Raw genomic sequence first — 22,721 nt, 5'->3', positions numbered from 1 at the left:
TCCTGCATCTTCCAGTCTTGTTTTTTGTACGTGCTCTTTTCTCTTTCTGCCATCTGTCTCTTTGATACTTCTCTCTTTCACTGAAGCAGTTGGTCAGTTAGAGAGAGAGAGAGAGAGAGAGAGAGAGAGAGAGAGAGAGAGAGAGAGAGAGAGAGAGAGAGAGAGAGAGAGAGAGAGAGAGAGAGAGAGAGAGAGAGAGAGAGAGATCATAATTTAACTTGGCAAAGCAGATGTTCTCTCCTCTCTGTCCACTCATCTGTTTGTCCTTCAATCAATCTTTTCTTCTTTTTCTTGTATTTATTTCTGTTATCATATACAATATAAGGCAGATTTTTCAAATATGTGATATTACACTTTTCTTGTGTTGTTACATTCTCTCATGTTGAAATATTGTATTATGTAAATCTTATTTCTGGTGTTTTGGTACAAAGCTGAATTCAGTTAAATTGTGTGTGTGTTTCTGTTTGACTGGTGGGACTTTCACTGGTGGAGAGGACATGCATTGATATGTGCAAACTGAAGTTGGTTTTCAAATGCTAATAATGTTATATTTCTGCTTGATTTCTTTTTCTCTCCCTCCTCTCCGTCCACCTCACATGTCTTTTCCTGTCTGCTTTCCTCTTTCATTCTCATCTTCCTGTATTATCATTTGTTCCAGAAGAATTAAGATTGACAGCACATATCATAACTACACAAACATTCAACAAATAAGGACAGAGCTTCCTTTAACAGATGTTCATGTATTATTTGATTATCAGTAGTTATGTGGGAGCTTTGATCAGAAAAAAAAATCGATCTAAATAACACAATACCACACTGATTACAGTTTTGTGTAGCTGCATGTGTTTTTTTCCTCTGTGCTTCTGACACTTGTGTGGCAGAATGCTATTTTTAACCCAAAGAGAAATTGAGAAAGAGTGAGAAAGTGACTAAAGAAGTGAGAAAAAAAAAATCTGCAATGTAAGTTGAAAGGATGGATAAAGAGGAGAGATAGTGATGTAAAGAAAAAACAAGTGAGGCATGTGCAAATACTGTACGGAATATTTGACGGAACTCCATTTGAATTAAATGTTCAAAGTGTAAGGAACTGAAAATACAAATATTATTTTATTACATATATTATTATCCCCCGCCACAATGTGTGGAAGGAGGATATACAGTAGGTTTGAGCTCCGTCCATCCATGCATCCGAGTTAAAGGGGACAGCTTATCTCAGCAACTGTTTAAGATAGGATAACCAAATTTGGTGTGTGGCTTCAGGGTATCAATACCTTGATGGAGTTCGAAAACGAGAAGCACGCAATAATTTTATTGCCCTTGTTCATTTTTTTTTTTTGGCAGGGGATGTTGATGACTGTCTTCTTCTTGTGTTTATTTTCTATCTTTTCTCAAGTTAGTCCAGATATTCTACATATTTGAATGAAAAAATAATGATGCAAGATAAAGAACAAAATGAAATGTGTATATATAAGGAATTTCCACCAGTAATTATTTTCAGTAAATAAACAGAATAATCATTTAAAGGTAAACTAAGAGTAGGTTGACTCAAAGTTTTTGTGACAATGTTTATTTGTCATAGAGACAGGTTTAACATCTATATATACTTTTATCTTGATTAAAGAAATAAATACTCTATATAATTGTTGCGTACACTTCATATGTAGTCCTCTCTGAATTTGTCACTTGTTTTACGTGTGTGCGTATAAAGTGTATGATGTAAGCTGTGTTTTTATCCTCAGGAAGTCAACGTGCTACGTCCAAAATCTGGATATCGTCTGTGGTTGACAGCTGAAGTTCACCCCAGATTTACTCCCATACTGCTACAGTCCAGCCTGAAGATCACCTATGAGGTACAAACATAAGCTCACACACCTGCACGCAGAGGATAAAAACTATCATGATGAAGCTCAAAGGTCTTTGTCCTTGAGAAGGTTTTCTATACGCAAACTATTGTTCTACCATTCAACAGACCTACCCAGTATTTACTGCAGCCATTCCATATACTGTCTGATATGTGGGTGTTATTATATAGGGAAATACAGATGCATGCAGCTTTTTGTGTCAGTGATGAATACATTAGTGCTCTGGTTGCTTCTGATGTGTGCCATTTTCATGAGGTTAGCTGTCAACCAACCTGCACTTAGGGCTTCTGTTTGTCTGTCTGCACTTCAGCCTGCAGTTCTCTCAACACATGCTTTCATGTGTCTTTTTTTACATATATCTACACAAATTTAGGACATAACCTGGTATTGTTCTTAACTGCAATTTCTAAGAAAAAATTCTTAAGAATCTGGCTGACTCTGCACCTGACGGATCTATAATGATCAATCTACTGATTTTTCTTGTTTGTTCATTTTATTTGGCAATGCTGAGCGAAAGCTGAAGTTAATCCACAACCAGTTCTGAGTATAATTAGCTCATGCTAGTTAGCAGCTATTTTGGTCTGTGAAACAAATTTATAAAAATCACTGCCCTGAAGAGTCCACCATTGCATAACGAATAAAGTCACATGAGCAACATAATTCACCTGTGTGATGCATTGTTTGGGATGAGAAGAATCTTTTCTAATCCTGTAATAAATTACATTATTTTTAAGAATAGAGATTTTCAGCATTGCATGATTATTCATGATCTGCCTATCTTTTTTTTTTTAAAATACTGTAGATTTGGCATTTGAACTGTGGTAAAGTGTTATGTTTTTCCTGCACAACAATCAGGCTCCACCAGGGTTGAAACGAAATCTCCTGAGAACATATGAGTCTTGGACACCAGAGCAGATCAGTAAAGGTGATGTTTCTGTTTTTCTTCTCTTTTATAAAAGTCAACATTGTTTTTATGACACTGACATGTTGTTGATTGGTGTAGGAGGGGTCCTGCCTAGAGCCCAGTCTCTCTTCTGTTTGGCTTGGTTCCATGCCGTCTGTCAAGAGAGACGAAACTTCATACCACAGGTAAACAAAAAAAACAAACAGCTAACTTAACGTGGTTCTACCTCAGGATATAAAACTAACTCAGTACACTGATGGCATTTAACTGAATTGAATATGGGAAAATCATTGCAAAAACATGAAATCAATGACTGCCAATGAATAGATTTATCAAAAACAGAACATGTAGTCTGTTTATTCCCTGTGGTTTTGGCTGCAGAAGCAGTAGAACTATAGTTTTTGTACACAATCATTGAGAATTAAATATATAATTGTGTAAGAAAAATAAATAAATTGTAATTGACCACCCAGGAGAAGACTACCTGATAAACTAATATCATTGATTAGTCAAGTGACGCAACTTCCTTCCTTTTGTTTGATTTAAATAACAATCCCTTCTTTGTTGCTATGTACTTCAGTGATGTGTTTGGTAATGTTTTACCTGTTTTGACAATTTAAATCTTGCACAAAATACCCTTTCTTTGGGTTGCTAATTACAATTCAATTCTCTACCACCTCCAAACAGTTGCTTCCAAGATCATCGTCCACATCCATGAATATGTTTACCTCATTATTAAATCAGTCACAGCTCCTTTTAATCTGATCCTTCATTATCATTATGATCTCCATCTCACCTCTGTTTTCAATCTGTCCATTATTTCCACTCCAATTTCTGAGGACAAATACAACAAAAAGAGAAACGTACACAATGGAATGGGGTTAACTCATCAGAAAACGTCAAAGGAAGGCTGGACAAATGTCGAAATGTTTTTGTAAGAGTATGAGGTGATGTTTGTGTGCATGGCTCGAGGAGAACAGTAATGAGTGGCTTGTTACTTTGAGTGCAAGCTTTGCACACAAGCTGAAGTGCCTGCAATCATAACACTGCAATGTTTCAGTATTTTTAGTACTCATGCATTGAATCAGCAGAAAGAAGCAGGTAATGAAACTAATGCAGATCTGCGTAAGCAAAACATGCAAACTCATCCATAAACAGATAATCACGAATGTGAAATGCAGAAGAAACATGTTCGCTCACTATAAATAAAATTAGAGTTAACAAGAGGGGTATTCCATAAAGCGGGTTATGTTCAAACTATAAGTATGTTTGGGCTCAAATGAGGCAAACTCTTAGTATTCCATTCCTGAATGCAAGGTATGTCCTTCTCTGAGTCTGCTACGATGGCAACATTGTCCGTGAACTAAACCTGCTCCCTGGCAGGTTTTATCAAAGAAATCCTGGGTTTCTACATGGCTCCGCCCACCTGAACATCGCTTCTGAACACTTTAATGTACCTTGACACTCTTCTCTGACACACATTAGTAACATCACCCACCACAGACGTGCTCACATCATTACTAATGTTGTGTTGCTTTACATTTTTTTTTGGTTTTGTTTTGCAAACGGTAGTTTTCTTTATAACATTGTGGATGCAGAGCATTAAGTGAAAGACACTGAAAGGTTCATCTGCATTAAAACATCCACTGACGTCTGTAGTAAAGTTCCCTGGATACAAACTGTGGCAAATGTAGAGGGGGAGATGTCATTTAAATTTTTTTTAAGTTATGGTGGCGCAGTGAATTTAGACACCGCTCTTGGAAGCACAGCATTACATTAAAAATCAATATATGCAATATGAAGCGGCCGTCACTGTCTTTATAGCAAGTGTAACGGGAGGGCTCTCTATGCAGCCATCCTATGCTGCTGCCACGTCTCTCCAAACACATTTCGTTCATATTATTCCCCGCTCGTCACATCACTGAAGCGATAAAGTGATGAAGCGACCTAAAAGCATGACTAATCACGGGTGATTTAAGCCACTATAGTCACTGAAGGGACGTTCAATGTGAAGACACCTTTAGAACGGGCTCATATTCCTCAAACGCCGGCTTATTTCACCCATCAGGGTGAATAAATCCCTCTTTTCTTTTGGTTACCATGGTAGTTTGTGTAACCTTTGATCCATTGATGATGGCTATTTATTGCGTGCGTGCACGTAAGTAACCTAAGGTTAACATACTCAGGGTTGATTAACCCACTTCATACCAGCTGTAATGGAATCAGATACCCAGAGTTTCCCATCGCGGGGTATGTTGACTCAGAGTTTATGGATAGACTCAGAGTTTGTTGACTTTCCTTTATGGAATACACCCGAGTACTAGGGGTGTGCCAAAATATTGATGCGATATATTGCAAGGTTTTGTCTTGCGATACGTTATCGATTCACTAACGCCACATAGCTATTTTTATTTTATTTTTTAAAAAAAAATGTTTTTATTGCAACATACAAGACATGACAAAAACAATATACTGTATACTCTGTATACATGATACACAGAGATAATGCAGTACTCACATAGTACAATGAGACAATAGGTGAGGAGTGGATATTTGCGTGTGCGCGTGCGCGTGTGTGCGCCATACTTTGTTTTACTTGGCTGTCATTCATGTGAAATTGATTGACAATGTTTTGTAATTCCTGTGAAATGGATTCAGTGCAGTCAATAAATTCTGAATTTCTTCAGTGACACAGATATCGTAATGTATTGTGGATGAAATTTCTAGCATAATATTGATTATCGCAGAACTGCTGAATCGTGATAATATTGTTATTGTGGGCAAAAGAATAAATAAAGAAAATGAAATAAATATATTGTGATACCCAGCCCTAACCAGTAGGTTAAGTTGGTGGTATTTGTATGATGTATGATGTTTTTCTCACTTATTAATGCCTCTTTCAGGGTTGGACCAAGTTTTATGAGTTTTCTCTGTCAGATCTCCGTGCTGGTTTTGAGATTATTGATCGACTTTTTGAAGGTATGGACAACATGACAGAAAAAAGTAGAGATTAGGTTTTTGTATTTTATTTTGTAATTATGCAACACAAACTGAACTTGTAATTCCTTTTACAGTAATTTTTTTTTATCAAGCTAATAAAAATAACAGTTGTTATTTTTTTGCTATGTTTCTGTTTTTCATTATCCTGATGCAATTATGCGTTTTCATCCCCTTAAGGTGGTAAACAATTTCAATGGGAGTTTGTCCGTGGCCTTTTGGAGAGTGCCATCTACGGCGGACGCATTGACAATCCCTCTGACCTTCGTATTTTGCACTCCTACCTGGAGCAGTTTTTCTCTGCACGCCTCCTGTCATCTTCTGCCTCAGCAGGACAAAGAAAAAGCAGAGGAGGACCACAAATATTTCCATCTCAGATCAACCTTCCAAACTCCTGCTCCATACTGGTAGGTTTTCACTCCAAAGAGAAGCTTTTTCTACATAGTGCCGAATTCTGACTCCAGCAGCCAAACCGCCTTTTGCCTTAGAGCCACGGTCAACTATGACAAGTGTGTGCATGTGAATAGTTTGTCATGTGTGATATGTGCACATCTGTGTCTTCCAAGGACTACCGCAGCATAATAGAGAATCTCCCAGAGGACGACAGGCCGGCATTTTTTGGTCTGCCTGCCAACATAGAGAGATCCTCCCAGAGAATCATTAGCTCTCAGGTGCTAATACACACACTAATACACCAACACTCATACATGGTTGTTCCCTGTTTAATTATTTTATCATAATTTCAAGGTTTATGAAGTATTTCTCTTCACAGACATTAAGATTTTAAAGTGTGAGTAAAAGGATTGTTCCTTGACAAATGTAAATTTCAGCAGTAGCGTTTTGTTTCAGTTTTTGTTATTTTTTCCTCCTAATACGGTAAACGCATGTCATCCTCCAGTCTTGTGCAGCCTGGTAACTCATGTTATCCCTGCATAATATGACAAAGGTCAATGAACTACTGCACCAGGCTCTTTCTATGTTTAAGAATCTTTTATTCTAAATTGTTCCTTGAGGCCTTGGTCGGGCTACTTTGAGGAATAGAATTAGTCTTTAATCTTAAAGCAGAAGCAAGGCCTTCAGGCATGTTGGGGTCATTCTGCTGCTCAACTATGAATATTTTCACAGAAATGCAGAGCAGAGAGTAAAGCCTGGTGCTGATGCCATTATGTGTGGTTAATGCAGGTGTCTGCACTTCAACTAAACAAAACAAACATCTTATATCTAATAAATGTCTTAAATAAAGATGATTAATCTGTTCTCATGACTAGGACATACTTTCTAAGTATTGAAATATTGTGTGATGTCTGTGCATAGTGTGTCTGTTTATAGCATTGGCAATTCAAGTAGTAATTTAGCTAATCTCCTCTCATAGCACATGGCTGCCCATCTCTTCCTGGTGCTTGGCACTTTAAAAGTGATAACTTTAAATAGTTGCTTATTACCAGGCTATCTGCTGAGCTGCATGATGTCATAAATATTTGACTTACATGTGCCTGTGAACGGGGAAACATTTACAACTTACTATATATTTTCTTCTTCTGCAAAAGAAGAACAAATGTGAAATATAATCCTAAACTGTGAATATGGATTTCATTTTAAAAATGACCACAGGTAAAGTAATGGCACCCAATTTAATATAAGTTTACAATAAATTGACCTTATTGTAACTAAAGGCATTAATTGGAAAGCATTTCATAGTGATCACCTCTTTTTTTTTTCTAATTCCAATCTGTGTAAACTTGAAAATCTTAATTCCATAGATGCCCACTTTGTTTCCCTCACTTCTTTTGCACTTATACACATTTTCACACCCTCCTCAGCAGAAAAAAGATAAAGCAAGTGTTAGTAAAGAGTTCCCCTACACCAAATGAAAGCCATTAATCAGACGCAATTCCTTCCTTAGAGCATACGCTTTATAAAAACTGTGCTGTGCACATATATCCCCCTCATCCAGACACACACTGTCCAAGTTTGGATAAATGACCTATCCAGCACTCCAGACTTAAAGCTAAGCGTGTTTGATTAGGTGTGTAAGAGGAGTAGACATGTTTTTTTTTAAACTGCTGCTTTTCCAAAATGCTGGGCTTTTTTGTTTCCCACGTTTTTTTGTTTTATACTCATTTGTTTTTAAACTGTTTATATTGTATTGTAATGTAATGCTTTTTTACAAATGCTAATTATAGCTAATTATCAAAAATAAAAATCAAAACATGCCATTTAACCTTAAATCCAATTGTTTTGTTTCACTACTGACAGGTTATTTCACAGCTGCGTGTTCTCAGCCGCTCAGTAGCAACTGGCCTAAAGTTTGACAGGGAGCTCTGGTCCCATGGACTTTCACCAATCCTTAACTTGTGGAAAACACTCAACCAGGTCAGTCAATACTACATCTCTAAGCATCGACAAGGCATTTTACTCATGGACGTACTTTGAAATTTCTTAGTTTGTATGCATTTTAAAACTAAAAAGTCTTTAATTTTCTACTTAACAAACAGTTCTTTGTGGCTTCCATGGTTTATGGGTTTCAAACAAATGTGGCATTGTCGCCATTGGAGAGTACATTCCTGTAAAGCAGGGGTGTCAAACTAATTTTAGTCCAGGATCCAAATATGGACCAGTTTAACCTTAAACAGGCCACAGATTTTAGGTGGCAAACAGAGCAAATTCAACCTTAATGTGCTCTGGTTTGCCCTTCTATGTATAAATGATATATAAATGATAAAGTATGGGAGTATCTCAGTCCCTGCAGGAGCTTCACTTAAATTTTCCAGATTTTGTGAATTTGGGTAAGTTTTGTGGACTAATTTGAGGAAAAATTTTTGTAGAAAATTTCAAAACAAATATAGTGGATTTTAATTGAATTTTTGTATTTGGAGGAGCTGAGAAATCTACAATTGAATTAGTTGGTAATTTACAAAATGTTTCATGTGTTTTCTGTCTTTTTTAATTTCACGAGCAGGCTGAATTTGATGCCCTGGGCCTTGAGTTTGGCACATGTGCTCTAAAGGTTGCTAATTCAGCATTGTAATTCAGCATTGTCTCAAACTGCTTTGGTTTCCCACTAGTGTCCTAAATAGAGATTTAGAGTTATATAGGAGGAATGCATCTAATAAAAACAAGGAAAAGTAAAAGAAGATGTCAGGAGAAAAAAAGTGAGCTATTGGAAAGGTTTCACTGATGTAGTGACGCTGCATACTGTTGGTGAATACACTGTGTACGCAGTTATAGACATCCTTTATTTTATATATACAGTATATATTTCTGCAGCTATATGACATTGGCCAAATCTATAGGACTAGTTTGTTGTTTGTCTTTATTAGTGCTAGTCTTAAATGGAAAATTAGATTTGGAGTTCCAAAAAAGACTAGAGCACATGATCTTTTAAAGCATCGCTGCAGGTTTAAGTTAGATTTTAGGTTAATTAAGTCATCAGCCTCTATGCGACAATTGCTTTTCTCAGAAATGTGTTGAATGTTTTGAAAACACTTGTCGTGATTAAACATTAAACAAGCTATCTTTTAGACACCATTACCACAGAGGTTTTACTTGGCTTGTGCTGCAGCAGTTATTCCAGATGAAAAGCAGAAAGTAGTAATTGGAAATTAGCAAACGAGCCTTGGGCTATCACAGTGTGTGGAACAGCCCCTTCTAGCCTTTGTAGACAGCTCTACACTGGGTTGTGTCTTGGAAACAAGCAAATGTTCAGACTTGAAGGGCAGTTTCTTGCACATTACATCATGCAACCACAGTGTTTTTGACCTCTAACACCAGCTCTCTTATATTCACTTTTAGGTTTGCCGTTCTTTTTATTATTCATACATACTTACTTAAGCAATGTGTTACAGGAAATAAACATGAATTAGAAGACAGTGTATTTTAAAAATAGATGTAAACATTGTTAATTTATGCATCCTTCTATAATTTTAATAAAGATTTCCATATGTCCATGGTAGAGCTGGGAAGAAATGTAAAAGGAAAATCTTTGATGATTAAAGGAAACCAGGGTGCAGCGATGGCTGTCAGTGTTTTATTATGTGCTTTCAAACTAAAGTGACTCTCCTCAATTTTTTCCCAAAGTCGATAGTATTGCAATAAGAAAATCATTGGTGTAATATTAGCAAAAAATTATATTTCTTATCCAAATTTTTCATGAGTGTGCTGCTGTTAATATCATTATGGGCACAACTTCCTGTGTGGTTAAAGAGGTAGCAGACACTACCATAATAAAAGAATGTTATAAATTATATTTTTGTTAGCTGTTCTGCTGATGGTATACCATGAAATGTGAGTTGGGATGAGTTATCTATTGGTTTTCTAGGCTCTTGTTGGGAAAGAAGTTGATATTCTGTGTGTGCAGCAATTGATTATGTAAAAGCAGAGAGTCTAAGGAAACCTGTGTCCTTATTTAGAAAATAGTGGATTAATACAGTATAAATAAAAAGGAGAATGATGAACTTGCTGTTGTGTCAACTTCTTAAAAACAACTCTAATTCTAGCTACTTTTGATGACTGTTCTTGATATTTGATAATTATTTTTTATTGTTGTACACTAATTTCTGTGCATGACAATCCATCCACTTTTCTCTATCCATCTAGATTTGGTGAGTTGCACAGGTCACCAATCGATGACAGGGTTAGCTCACTTACAGACTTGCTGTCATTTTGGAAAGAAAAGAGTGTAACCTGACAAAATGTAGGTTTAGTGAGAAGATGCAAATCGTACAAGAAACAAAAATGAATTGCAACCCCTAAAGCATTGGATGTTTTTGACAGTGAATAGAAATAATAGATTAATCCAACCCTATCAGCTTTCTGGTCTTTTTGTTTTTTTTCTTTCTTTTTCCTCTCACTCAGAAATATTTGCTGTCCACCTCACAAACTTACCAGGCTTCTCACTGACTCAGTGTCTTTCTTCTGGGATTTGCTGAGTCAGTGTACAGAAAGCAAATTAGAATTAAAGCTACACAGTAAAACTGTGATGATACAATAACTGGATTTTTTAAATCATCATTATTTATATATATATATATATATATATATATATATGAATGAATAGCACAGGATTTCTGCAGAACAAAATGGGATAACTTTACCAAGCTACAGAATAGGCAATTATTTAAATGTTAAACTGATTACTGGTAGCATTGGACAAATACACAAATAAAGGTTTTCATGTCATATGGATGAACAAAACTGGACAAAAGGCTTTGCAATTTTCATCTGTTTTGTATCAACCCCGTCTATTTACAGTAACATCTTATTTAAGAGTTTAGACAACCCCTTTAAATTAGGAAGCTAAGTAAGAGCCTGATCATTTATTTTGCCAACACGTATTTCTCTCTGTCTGTTTTTTATCAGGATTCTGTCCTGATCCGTCAGAAGGTAGATCCACCAACTGAAGGTCAGAAGTCACCTGTCCTGTCTTTTATTGCTCTGGAGCAGTTTAATGCCATCCGCATGGTTCAGGTTTGTGAAAAACTCTGCAATTACTTCTACCTCCTAAGTATAGAAACACCTGATTATCTGAGAGTCATTATCTCTATGTGGTGTCTTCATTCCATTTATGTTTTTCATCAGGTTTTCATTTCAGCACAAGGATTCAAATGGCGCAATATAAATAAATGACAATGTTAGCATGTGAAGAATAATTGGCAGTGAGGAAAGCTGCATAAATAGGAGTTTTAATCATAAACTTAGCATAATTAATCTTTTGTAGAATTTGAACACTTTCATGAAAAATGTTTAATAAATCAATCAATATTTATTTTTAGAGCACTTTTCATACAGGTAAAATGCAACACAAAGCTCCTTACCATCCCTGTACCCATCCCCAAATCTTCACCCCACTCATACACAAATAGTCAAACCTGAATCACACATGGGGGAATCAATGTATAATAAATAAACAGTACTGCTTACAGTTACTATACTTCATTATTACTGAAGGTTTTCTCAAAGACATTTCTATTTCCTGTTTAGAAAGTAAAGTGACAGATTAAAGTCAGACCAAACATTACTTAATGTTATAAACAAGGTCACAGTTTTTAAATATTGACTGTAATGTATTTTAGAGCTGTTCAAAGACTTTTTTCTTCAAGTTCTGGAAATAAACAGTATATTTATTTTCCACAGAGTATCCATCAATCCCTGTCTGCATTGAGCAAAGTCATCAGAGGAACCCAACTCTTAACTCCTGAAGTTCAGAAACTGGCCAGTGCGTTGCTAAATCAAGAGGTAAGCCGAGGACGACAGAGGAAAGCTAGCTGTAAAAGGGAAAGTTCTCTTTTTTTATTTAAATGTATATTAATTAATTGAACAGCTTTTATATCCATTACCTTACACTACAACCTTTCTGTTCTTCACTCACAAGCTCTGTATGCAGTGTTTTGTCGATTCACCCACTTTTGTTTGAGAATTTGTTTGAATTGTGTATTTATTATGCTGTGAAAAATACAATACATTTTATCTGTATTATCCTTGAGGCCACAAGGACAGCAATACATGCGGTATCCAGCGCTTACATGTAGACCCTCAGTAAACACAGTATGTATTCTCATATGTCCTCAGGCGTTGAGGTGAGGACAAAGAAAGTGATGAAGAGAAAAACAAGAGACTCACACTCAACCTTTCATTCGCTCTGTGTTTGTAATCTCCCGACGGACGCTTCAGGCGTAATCTCTTCTTCCTCATTTTTCTCCCCTTTGTTTTTGAATTAATCAGCGAGTTACTAGTAGTATGAGTAGAATAAAGGTAGTAAAAGCTAGTAATACTAAGGGTATTTAGGTATCACTAAAGGTTTAGGGGTATTGGAACGTGTGCAAACGTCACTCTACGTGCTAATAAGGCGTGCAAACCTTAGGGAATCAGGACTGCTTGTCTTCAGCGTGTCACAATGCACCCTCAATCCATTTAGCGTGTTTACCTCTGATAAATATGTAAAGTAGGCGGATCTCATGTGGGCCGCAAAAAATGAGGAGGAAATGCAAATAAATTAATGCAGTGGGCGCAATGCAATTCATCAAACCTGGAAATGTTTGCGGTGATTGTTTTTGCACTGGAAAATAGTACGACTGTCAAGCAGGTGCAAACACACACGCAGAGATCAGCTGCAGTAAATGTTGACACAAAAAAAGACTCCAGTTAACCTTTTTAGTATGAGGAAATAATTGAAATAAAACAATAGTCAATATTAACAGCGACTGAATAATAAAATGCGGAGTAGAGTGCATGTGTGTGAGAGAGAAAAAGCTGGACACCCGTGGCGGCGCGTGTGGAGTCCAGGGGCTGCGGTGCAGATAGGATGCTGTGCGCGGAGATCCATGGATGGACTTGGACTTGGACTTGGACTTGATTTTATATAGCGCTTTATCACCACACTGAAGCAGTCTCAAAGCGCTTTACACATCAGCTCATTCACCCAATCACTCTCACATTCACACACCAGTGGGACGGGACTGCCATGCAAGGCGCTAGTCGACCACTGGGAGCAACTTAGGGTTCAGTGTCTTGCCCAAGGACACTTCGACACATAGTCAGGTACTGGGATCGAACCCCCAACCTCTCGATCAGAAGACGACCCACTACCACCTGAGCCACGGTCGCTCCAGTCTTTCTCTCCATGTTTTGACTGTAAAAGTCTTGTGTCGCCTTGATGACAGAAGCATCAGACCAGAATCAGCTGAGCAGCTCCACAATTTATGCAGTGGTGGTAATCTTCACAAATGAGAGTGTGCGTGACAAGCGTTGCTCAGGAGCTCAGACCTGGTGGATGATACTCAGTAGATCATCTTCCAATGGTGCTGATCGACTGATTGATAGACTCTTGCTGCATAAACGCAGATCAATGGCATCAACAGATCAATAGGATGGTTTCTGTCCAAATCTGCCTGTTTTCTATGGTCTGATAAGAGCAAAGTTACAGAACGTGGCAGAACAGCAACATTAAATTAGGGGGAAAAAATCATTAGGTTTTTTGTTTTGTTTTTTAATCAAACATTTCTATTTGTTTATTTAACTTTCTACATGATTAAATGTTTGTGCAGCAGACAGAGAAGTCCTTCTGCCTCCAATTGACCTTTTGCAAAACCCCGCCCACAAACAGTCATTGTCCAAGCAACTGTTACTATGTAAACAGGGTCCGACATTCTCAGAGCAGGCACAATGGTGAAGCGGTGTCCTCATGGAGGTCGGATACCAGGTACCCCTAAAGTGTGTTCCGGGGGAGTCATGTTCTTTCTGTTTCCAAAGCCGAAAGCACAACTGGAATGATGTCTACGATGTGTATGTTTTTAACGTTATCTCATTTTGTCTTCACTAATGTGTATGTTCAGCAAAATGACAATAAAACTTGATTTGATTTTGATTAAATAAGGTGACATAGCTAACTATACATTCACTTGCCTATAGCGCTGTGAGCCACTACTCCGTAAACATCAGCAGGCTCACCTCCCGGAAGTCCTTCTCATGCCGGGTTAGCGCCACTAGCTCGTCCATCTTATTAGAAAAAGATCTAACATTCCCCATGATGACGGACGGAAGACAGGCTGTCTTCTCCTCCTTGCTTGGCGCTTTGCCCCCGCTCGACATCCCCATTGTTTCCTCCTCAGTTCACGTGGGATGTCGGCTGGCGTAGCTTTAGCACGGAGTGCTAACAACTGAGCTCGTCTGTAAACAATCTGAGCAGTTTTTTCCCGACATGATTGCAAAAATTGAAGGCACAAGCAGTAGAAAAAATAGTGCATGTTTGAAAGAAATAAAGGAACACACTAAGAATAAAAAAATATAGGTAAACAAGGTAAAAAGAAGAAAAAAGAAGGGGAAAAACGTCAGTTGTGAGCTGGAGTTGCTGCTGCTGCGGCCATTTGGTGAATCGCTTCGATAGTTGTAATGTCCCCTTCTTTGTTTGTTTTAATATGTTGAATATAACCCCACTACTCGCTAACATGCACAGGTAGCCATTCCAATGAGAGTAATTCAGGGAAATGTTGGACCTCCCAAAAGTAAATAAGGGGGCGGGGCTTTTGCAAAAGGTCAATTGAACTTCTTTAAAAGTAATTTTGTCCTTCTGTGCACTCACTCGCAAAATGTTCATTTAAATGGGGCGGTCTACACCACGTCGATATGTTAGTGAATTCTCTACAGCAGGTGAAGAAACAGTGCCACCAAAGGATTTAGGGATGCACATGGTTTACTACCCTTTATTTCAGATCTTAGTGAATCCGCCCCTGTGTGTGCTAGTTGTTCGAGTAAACAAAAGTTTTGTTTTACTAGTAAAGGTTTTTGGGGCACTAGTGCACATGTAGACCTTACTAGTAAAACAAAATTGTCTACTCGTGGACAATTTTGTGTTACTACAGGGTTCCCACGGATCCTTAGAAAGTTTTATAAAGCATTAAATTCATGAATTTCAAAATAAGGCCTTAAATGTCATTAAAATGTTTTAAATCAATGTTTCAAAAGTCTTACATATTAACACAAATAAGTATGATTTTTTTTAAAATTATAATTAGTCTCACATTTTAAAATAAATGGTAGCGTGTTTATTTTTTTTAATTGTAAAAACAACATGGGAAAATGTAAATTTAACGGAAATTACCTGTCCAAAAAGAAAATTTTTTTTTTTATGGTTTTCATTTTTTGTATTTTTGTTGTTTTTTTTTTTTTAGATTTATGGCTATTTTTGCTGTCATCTTGTGTTTTTGGAGTGATTTTGATTATTTTAGTTATTTTTGTGTATTTTACTGTCATTTTGTGTATTTTTGTGTGTTTACTTTGGCCACCAGTTGCACGTCTGCACTAAAAATGACCCTAACCCTATGTAATTGATGTGGCGTTTTTCCCCAATTATGTTTACTGTGAAGTTGGTTTTAAAATTAGATTCAAATGACAATAAAATGTCTTAAAAAGTCTTGAATTTAATTTGGCTAAAGCAGGAACCCTCTACTAATAGTACTAATAAATGCTTATAGTTATATAGTGACATATGCTAACCCATTTTTGTCACAAGATGCCATAAGTGTCATTAAATGTCTTCACATATTGATTTGATTTTAAGCCTTTTGTATAGCCACAGTATTCTGATCAGCCCTGTTTAAAGCAGAGAGAGAAACTGATCTGCATACTTAGAAAAAAGAAGCATTTGAGGTAGTAATGTGTATGGCAGTCATAGCTCTAAAGGGATCAGCACCACTGCCCTTTCCTCAGCTGTGCAATAAAAAATAATTAGATATTTGGAAGCCACTCAAGCCGCCCATCAGAAGAGTGGCAAGCAGCACTGCAAAAATTAAATGAATACCAGCACTCCAATGGGTCATTTCATAGTTTCAGGACACAATAAATTGGCAAGAAATATTCTTATTTTGTTAGTTACAACTAAGCCTTTATAAAAACTCAATAAGCAATTACCTCAGAATAGTTTTGTTGGTAAAAATGCTGAGATTGCAGATTTTTTAATGTGCCGCGAACTCTAATTTTTTTAATCAATGGATTTTTCAACAAATCATGACATTGAGATGATAAATTAACTATTTTAATAATAACTATTTTAATGGCCTTGGATGGAAACAGGTTTTTTTTTTTTTTTTTTTTTTTTTTAAATTGTGGTCTATGTGTACAGCAAGCCATCTACTTTTGCGTTTAACTATATTTTTTTCAATCAAAAAATGTTGTAGCAAAATTACTTTATATTGTCATAATCACACCCTGTCATTTTTTTTTTTTGTTGTTGTTTTTTCCATTTTGTACATTCACACGATATCATGACTTGAACCAAGTCAATAACTTGCTGCTTCGGAGCATGCAAAGTCCTTTTTTAGATACATTATGACTGCCATGCTTGAATAACATCATATTATCAGCCCTTAGCCTTTTTTTTTTGCATAAGTCTACATTAACTCTTTGATCTTTGCTTTACAGTCCAGTGGCATAGATAGACTACATAAAATTACAGTTAGAGGTCATATTTTATGGGGAGGTTTGTATTGTTATCTACAAACCCATCTTATGTTTGTTTTATTTTTGTGTTCTCTCTAAAAAAGTGATTAAGGTCATTAATCAACCTTGCACTTGTATCTAATCCTGTATGCTAAAGAGGAACGATATACGTACAAAGTTCACAAAAAAAAACCCAAAGCAATTTACAGCTTGAAAAATAACCATGCTTTTATTTAACCGACTGGGTATTCTTAGGTTACATACTTACTATGGGTTTGACCGTTTAAACTATTTAAAATTGAATATATAATAAGCAACAACAAAACAAGAAAATGGTTTTTTTTTCCCAATTTAAAGGAGAAAAAGTAGAACTCTACAAATAGAAAACAAAAACATAGATTGAGAATTTCTGTTAGTCTGAAATTAAATACAAATCATGTCATCATCACATTCTCAAAGAAAAAATATTCCTATATGTGCATCACCTTTGCATAACAAGTTTTTTTTAAAGCATCGAACCAGAACAATCTACATCCCAGATTTAAGATATGGACATGTTCTACTTAATATATGCAATACAGTGAATATGAATGTAGATGCACACTTGTTATGTGTGAACAGCGAGAGGCGCTAATAACTTTAGATTTAAGCTAGGATTTTAATAGAAGATAGCATTTTAAAAATATTATTAACAAGTTCATATTACATATATAAGTTAAAATATTTTGTACTTGAGAATAGACATATATAACAAATTTCTGAAGATATGGGACACATTTTTGTGAGAAACTGTGGGATGTCTTTAACTCTAGGATTTCCATCCATCACACAGGAAGTTGAACCCATAATGTGGAAGTAGTTACTGTACTTAGAACAAACCAAAAGAAAGGATTTTTAATTGTCAATCGTACTCATGTGAACATGTAAATAGATAAATTACGTAGAGAGTCCCCTAATAAGCCCTTCTAAAAAAATGTAAATAACAGACACATGCATATACAAGCAAATATCAAAGGTATCACAGTAGCAGGATGTAAACAAGTTTGAGTGAAGAATGGGGATGTGTCTAATTATATTTAAAACTATCTACTTGCTGAATACGATGTTACACTTCTGTGTCTTGGACTAGTTGTTTCAAAGAATGTGTAGACAACTTCCCAAAACTTTCAGGCAATTTAACTACCCTCATGCTAAATAAACTTTTTGATGAATAAGGAGGAAGCAGATTCAGTCTAGTGAGTGACAGCCAGCATGATCCCCAAAGTTTCAAAAGGACAAAAAAACCTTCCCATCGAGAGTAGCATGAGGAAGGGCTGTCGAATACTTGTCCTGTAGAGCCAACTTGTCTTGCATTTTTTATGTCTCTCTCCACGCCTGATTGAAAGGCGAGACTTGTTATTCGGTTTTCTGCAGAGCTGGATCATGACAATCAGGTGAGGTAAAGGAGAGATGCATCTAAAACATTCAGTTCAGGAGTGGCGCTCCAGGAGTTTGGAGCTTGACACGCCTGCTTAAAAGGGACACGCTTACTTCAAAGCACATTGAGTTGCCTTGTGTATCAAATTTGCTCTTCAAATAAAGCTGTCTTGCCTTGACTAAACTGTTTGTCTTCTTCCTCAGTGTCCGTTGACATGGCAGAATAAATGGGAGGGACCTGAAGATCCAATGCAGTACCTCAGGGCTGTAGTCACAAGGGCTTATGCCATACAGGTAACAACTAGATTTATATTCATTAAATGGCTGCAAACAAATAACTGTAGTACTTAATTCTCACAATTTTATTACAAAATATTTCATAGATCTCCTTTAGTAACTGGTAAAACATATCAACTATATGTAATGAAGAAACCCAAGCCTAAAAAAAAAACAATACATTTGATGGATTAAAGACTGTTAATATTCAAGAAAGCATAAGGATCTTCTGCAACAAATAAGGATTCTGGCGGACACTCCTGTCTGCATCCGTTCAACTGTGTCCGACTGAACGCCCACCGCAATATGCTTCAGCATACTAAAATTCACATTTTCGCTCGCACATCCACATTTATTTATTTTGGTGTGAAGTTTTGTGTGGATGCATTTCATTATCCATTTGGCCTCACTGACTGTGGTCTGTGTCTTGGCTTGCAGACATGCCTCCCCATCTGTCTATTTGTGTGTGTGTGTGTGTGTGTTTGTTTGCGCCTCATACTTGTTTGCCTCTGTTGTCTTCCTGTCTTACCTGCATTCCAACTGCTTTTATGTGTGTCTGTCTTGAGGCTGCACTGTCCTTAACTGTCGAATTCTGCCCATCAGCACTGAGTGATATCACTGTTAGCAGTGGCTCTGTGTTCATCAGACTAATACAGCTGAAGTCGTTGGGTGCAGCTGCTGGGTGGAGTTGTTGCGGCTGAAGAATAAAGAGCTTACAGCCTGGCAGAGCACCCAAATGCACAGTGACCTTGAAAACCTTCAAATGCTTACAAACCAATTCAAAGTGTACACACCTAAGCAGAATGAAGAGTGTACACACCTAAGCAGAATGAAGAGTGTACACACCTAAGCAGAATGAAGAGTGTACACACCTAAGCAGAATGAATAGTGTACACGCCTAAGCAGAATGATGAGTGTACGCACCTAAGCACAGTGATGAGTTTACATACCTAAGCAGAATGAATAGTGTACACACCTAAGCAGAATGATGAGTTTACATACCTAAGCAGAATGAATAGTGTACACACCTAAGCAGAATGATGAGTTTACATACCTAAGCAGAATGAATAGTGTACACACCTAAGCAGAGATGTGCAAAGAACTTGATGCAGCCTTTATATGATCTTGTGTGAGCATGGAAACCGATGTGAATGTAAGCATCAGTTGTATTCTGCAGACATTGTGCAAAAAAAGAAAAAATAGATATGAGATCTTATTTTTTTTCAGTTACCTTTTTCTCCAGTAGTTTTAAAGGTTATTTAAAGAAAAGCTTTTAGCACTGTTTCTAAAACTGGGCTCTGGTGACTGCAGGGTGGCTGCCACCCATTATATAAGGATTTGCAAAACCTTTAAGAAGCATAGCATTAGTGTTAGCAAAAAAATGTATAGCAGACATAAGCAGCTGGCGGCCTGGGGGCCACATGTGGCCTTTGATTTAATTTTGTCTAAATGACGAAATAAGTTAAAGAATAAAACATACAGAATTACAGAAGTATACACAAAAGGATGTAGGGAACCAAACCACATCAAGCCTAAAGACCCTCTTCCTAGCAGGAATTAACCAAGGAGCCTGTTTCTTTATCACAAACTGTTTACACAATAACTGCCCCCGCAACTTTGAGGTGCATAGCTAACCCCACTATGCGGCCTTTGAACCCAATACCGTAGCCGAAAAGACTGACCCAACTCTTTGAAATATTCAGTACGAACTCTTTTTACGACTCCACACGGGGGAAGAACATCCGTCTTCTCCCTCCTTTACAAACAGATACTTTTGATAGCATGAGAGATGCAATCTTTTCATTTACCGATGACATCCTATAGGAAAAATAAGATTCATATCTCGTGAACTGATAAAATAAGTCACCTGCGTGCATCAGGCGCTTTCACACCAATAAATTAATTAATTAATTCATGTAATCTGAGGTAATGCTTAGAGCCTTTGTCCTGTAGATAATATAAATATATTCCACCTTATGATGTAGGCTGATCTGTATGAATGCAGGATCACAGCCACAGTAGACACGTTAAAAAGAAAAGAGAAAGTGAAACTTATCAGAATGTCTGTTTATTCTTTGTTTATAATCTCACAAATGTAAACATTAACACTCATCAATGCCTGCATTAATAACTTTTTGGTCTGAATTATTAATTTTAATTCTTCAAATATTTAAACTTAGCGAGTATAAAAGCTCCGCTTCCTGCACTACTGTTGCTCTTCCCTGTCATCATGGATTTATATTATTATGTTTAAGATCATAAGCTGTTCCTCTTGTGAAGACGCTCTGCCAGTTCTCTCCATTGATTGGTCAACAAAATAACAACAAAAACACACACACCCTCTGTTCATTCCTGTATTATTGCTCAGATTGGTTGATATTCTAAATGTTGACATTTTTTACATATTCTATAGTTATCTTGTATCTGTATTTTCCAAAAGGTTCCACTTATTTGTCTACTCAACACTTATAGACCATCTAACTGTAGAGATTCTGCACAATAGTAAATTGTTTTTATTTTTACGAGTTGACGTCTTAATATAAAATAAACATCCAAATGTTCAAAATCAATTTAAGAAATTTTTCAAAACATGACAAATCATCATGCATTAGGGGGTGCTCACGGACAATCAGTCGTCTGTGGACTGTGTCTTATACTGGATCTTTTTACTTTTACAGGAGTTTATAAAACACACTTATTTTTTAAGCAGAAGAAGAGTTTTGTCATAGTTTTTTTCAGGTAAAAGCCACCGGAGCATCTATCGGTACTTATTAACATAACAGGTTAACATTTTGTTCTTTGTCACATTTTTTTTCCATTAATTTATTCACAATAAATAACAGCTTTATCCTGCAGGGTCACTGTAGCCTACAATGTGTCAATTAAGCATCTTAACTGTCGTACCTTTAAAAAAAAACTACCATACATTTATACTCTACTATTTCTCCAAACATTAACCATAAACACTTCAATCCAGGATGTTAGGGATTCTAAGATGTGCTTGTGCAAAGTAAAATCACTGGCAGTGACAAAACTATAGGTTGCTCATGCGATCAAAGTAGCAGATGCTGAGGAAGGCATATAAATTCTAGTGCTATGTAAGGCTTAGTGGCTCTATCTCTGACCCTTCCTGTTATACTTAAGTCTTTTTATCAGAGTTAAGTAGTTGTCATCTGTTTGTGTCCTTGGTCAAATCCTCTCCGGAGTGCATTGAAACACGTTTGTGAATATAAGGTTGTTCAGATGGGACTTTATGTTTGTGCTTCTGTGTGTGAGCAGATGCTACCATTACTTTGTAATTAGGGCTCCAGTTGTATCAGCTTCTTTAAAGATGAGTGGTGCTTAAGATAAAAAAAAGCTATATTTATTTTAGTTTTTCTGATACTGGTGTTCACAGTGAAAATATAAAATGAATCCTAGTGTTTAACTCTACAGTTTATTTGTATCATATTTTGTTTTAACATTTGCGATATTTTCACTATTCCCTAAATTATACAACGAGTTTGAGTCAGATTGTCAACATTTTTTTCTTGTAATCTTCTTTATTTTTCATCTTAATTATCTCTGAATCATCTTAAATGTGTCATAAACCTTTTCTTTAGGGCTGGGTGGAGCGTGCAGGAAGAGATGCTCTTCTGTCAAACATCCTGGACTTATCAGAGCTCTTCCATCCTGATACCTTCCTTAATGCTCTGAGACAAGAAACTGCCAGGTAACACTCTCAGTGGGTGGATTTGTGTGATTGAAAGGGAAAACATGGTGAAAAATAAGATTGTTTTCTGGCTTTTAGGTCCATGGGATGTTCTATGGATAGTTTGGTATTTGTCTCATCATGGAGGAGCCCAATTTCACAAGTAAAGCTACAAGTCAAGGTAAATATCAAGTAATAGTATAGTTCATTTTATTTATTTATTTTTTTTTAACTCTGTTTTATTTTACTTTTTCATGTATGAAACAACAGATGACTATGAAAGCTGCAAAAAAAGAGAAAAATAGATCATTGATAGATAAACATAGATATTGTGCTTTCAATAGACATCGTAAAACCACTGTGCTTATTTTACACGTCATGGGCAAAACCTCATCAAACTGAAACTGCTCTGGCGATATAGTTTTTTTTTTTAGTTGTTTTTATTTATATTAATTTATATTCAAACAATAGTTTCAGTTAAATCATGCTGACAGAAATTGGTACAGTATATAAAGGAGACAGGTAGGTTGATGGTGCATGGAAAGAGGCTGTAGCTGCAGGGAGGGAAAGGAGATACTGTTCTTAGAGTGACAGTGGAGGAGAAATAAGATAATTGTTGTGTAGCAACACATGACTGTGACTT

General features: G+C 36.5%; 1 protein-coding gene across 3 annotated transcripts in view; it reads left to right on the top strand.

The window, feature by feature from the left end:
* Positions 1-22,721, top strand: part of dync2h1 (dynein cytoplasmic 2 heavy chain 1) — a 105,933-nt gene that overhangs the window by 76,192 nt on the left and 7,020 nt on the right. For all 3 annotated transcript variants that reach the window (XM_028464242.1, XM_028464243.1, XM_028464241.1), the window contains 12 exons: positions 1,740-1,850; positions 2,718-2,787; positions 2,866-2,951; positions 5,670-5,745; positions 5,944-6,170; positions 6,330-6,434; positions 8,020-8,136; positions 11,122-11,229; positions 11,896-11,997; positions 18,316-18,405; positions 21,990-22,099; positions 22,178-22,259. In XM_028464242.1, coding sequence (XP_028320043.1) covers positions 1,740-1,850; positions 2,718-2,787; positions 2,866-2,951; positions 5,670-5,745; positions 5,944-6,170; positions 6,330-6,434; positions 8,020-8,136; positions 11,122-11,229; positions 11,896-11,997; positions 18,316-18,405; positions 21,990-22,099; positions 22,178-22,259 — 1,284 coding nt within the window. The remainder of the gene's footprint in view (positions 1-1,739; positions 1,851-2,717; positions 2,788-2,865; positions 2,952-5,669; positions 5,746-5,943; positions 6,171-6,329; positions 6,435-8,019; positions 8,137-11,121; positions 11,230-11,895; positions 11,998-18,315; positions 18,406-21,989; positions 22,100-22,177; positions 22,260-22,721) is intronic.

This window comes from Gouania willdenowi, chromosome 13, assembly GCF_900634775.1.
Source record: "Gouania willdenowi chromosome 13, fGouWil2.1, whole genome shotgun sequence".
Taxonomy (NCBI): Eukaryota; Metazoa; Chordata; class Actinopteri; order Blenniiformes; family Gobiesocidae; genus Gouania; species Gouania willdenowi.
This window is presented reverse-complemented; position numbering and strand designations above follow the sequence as displayed.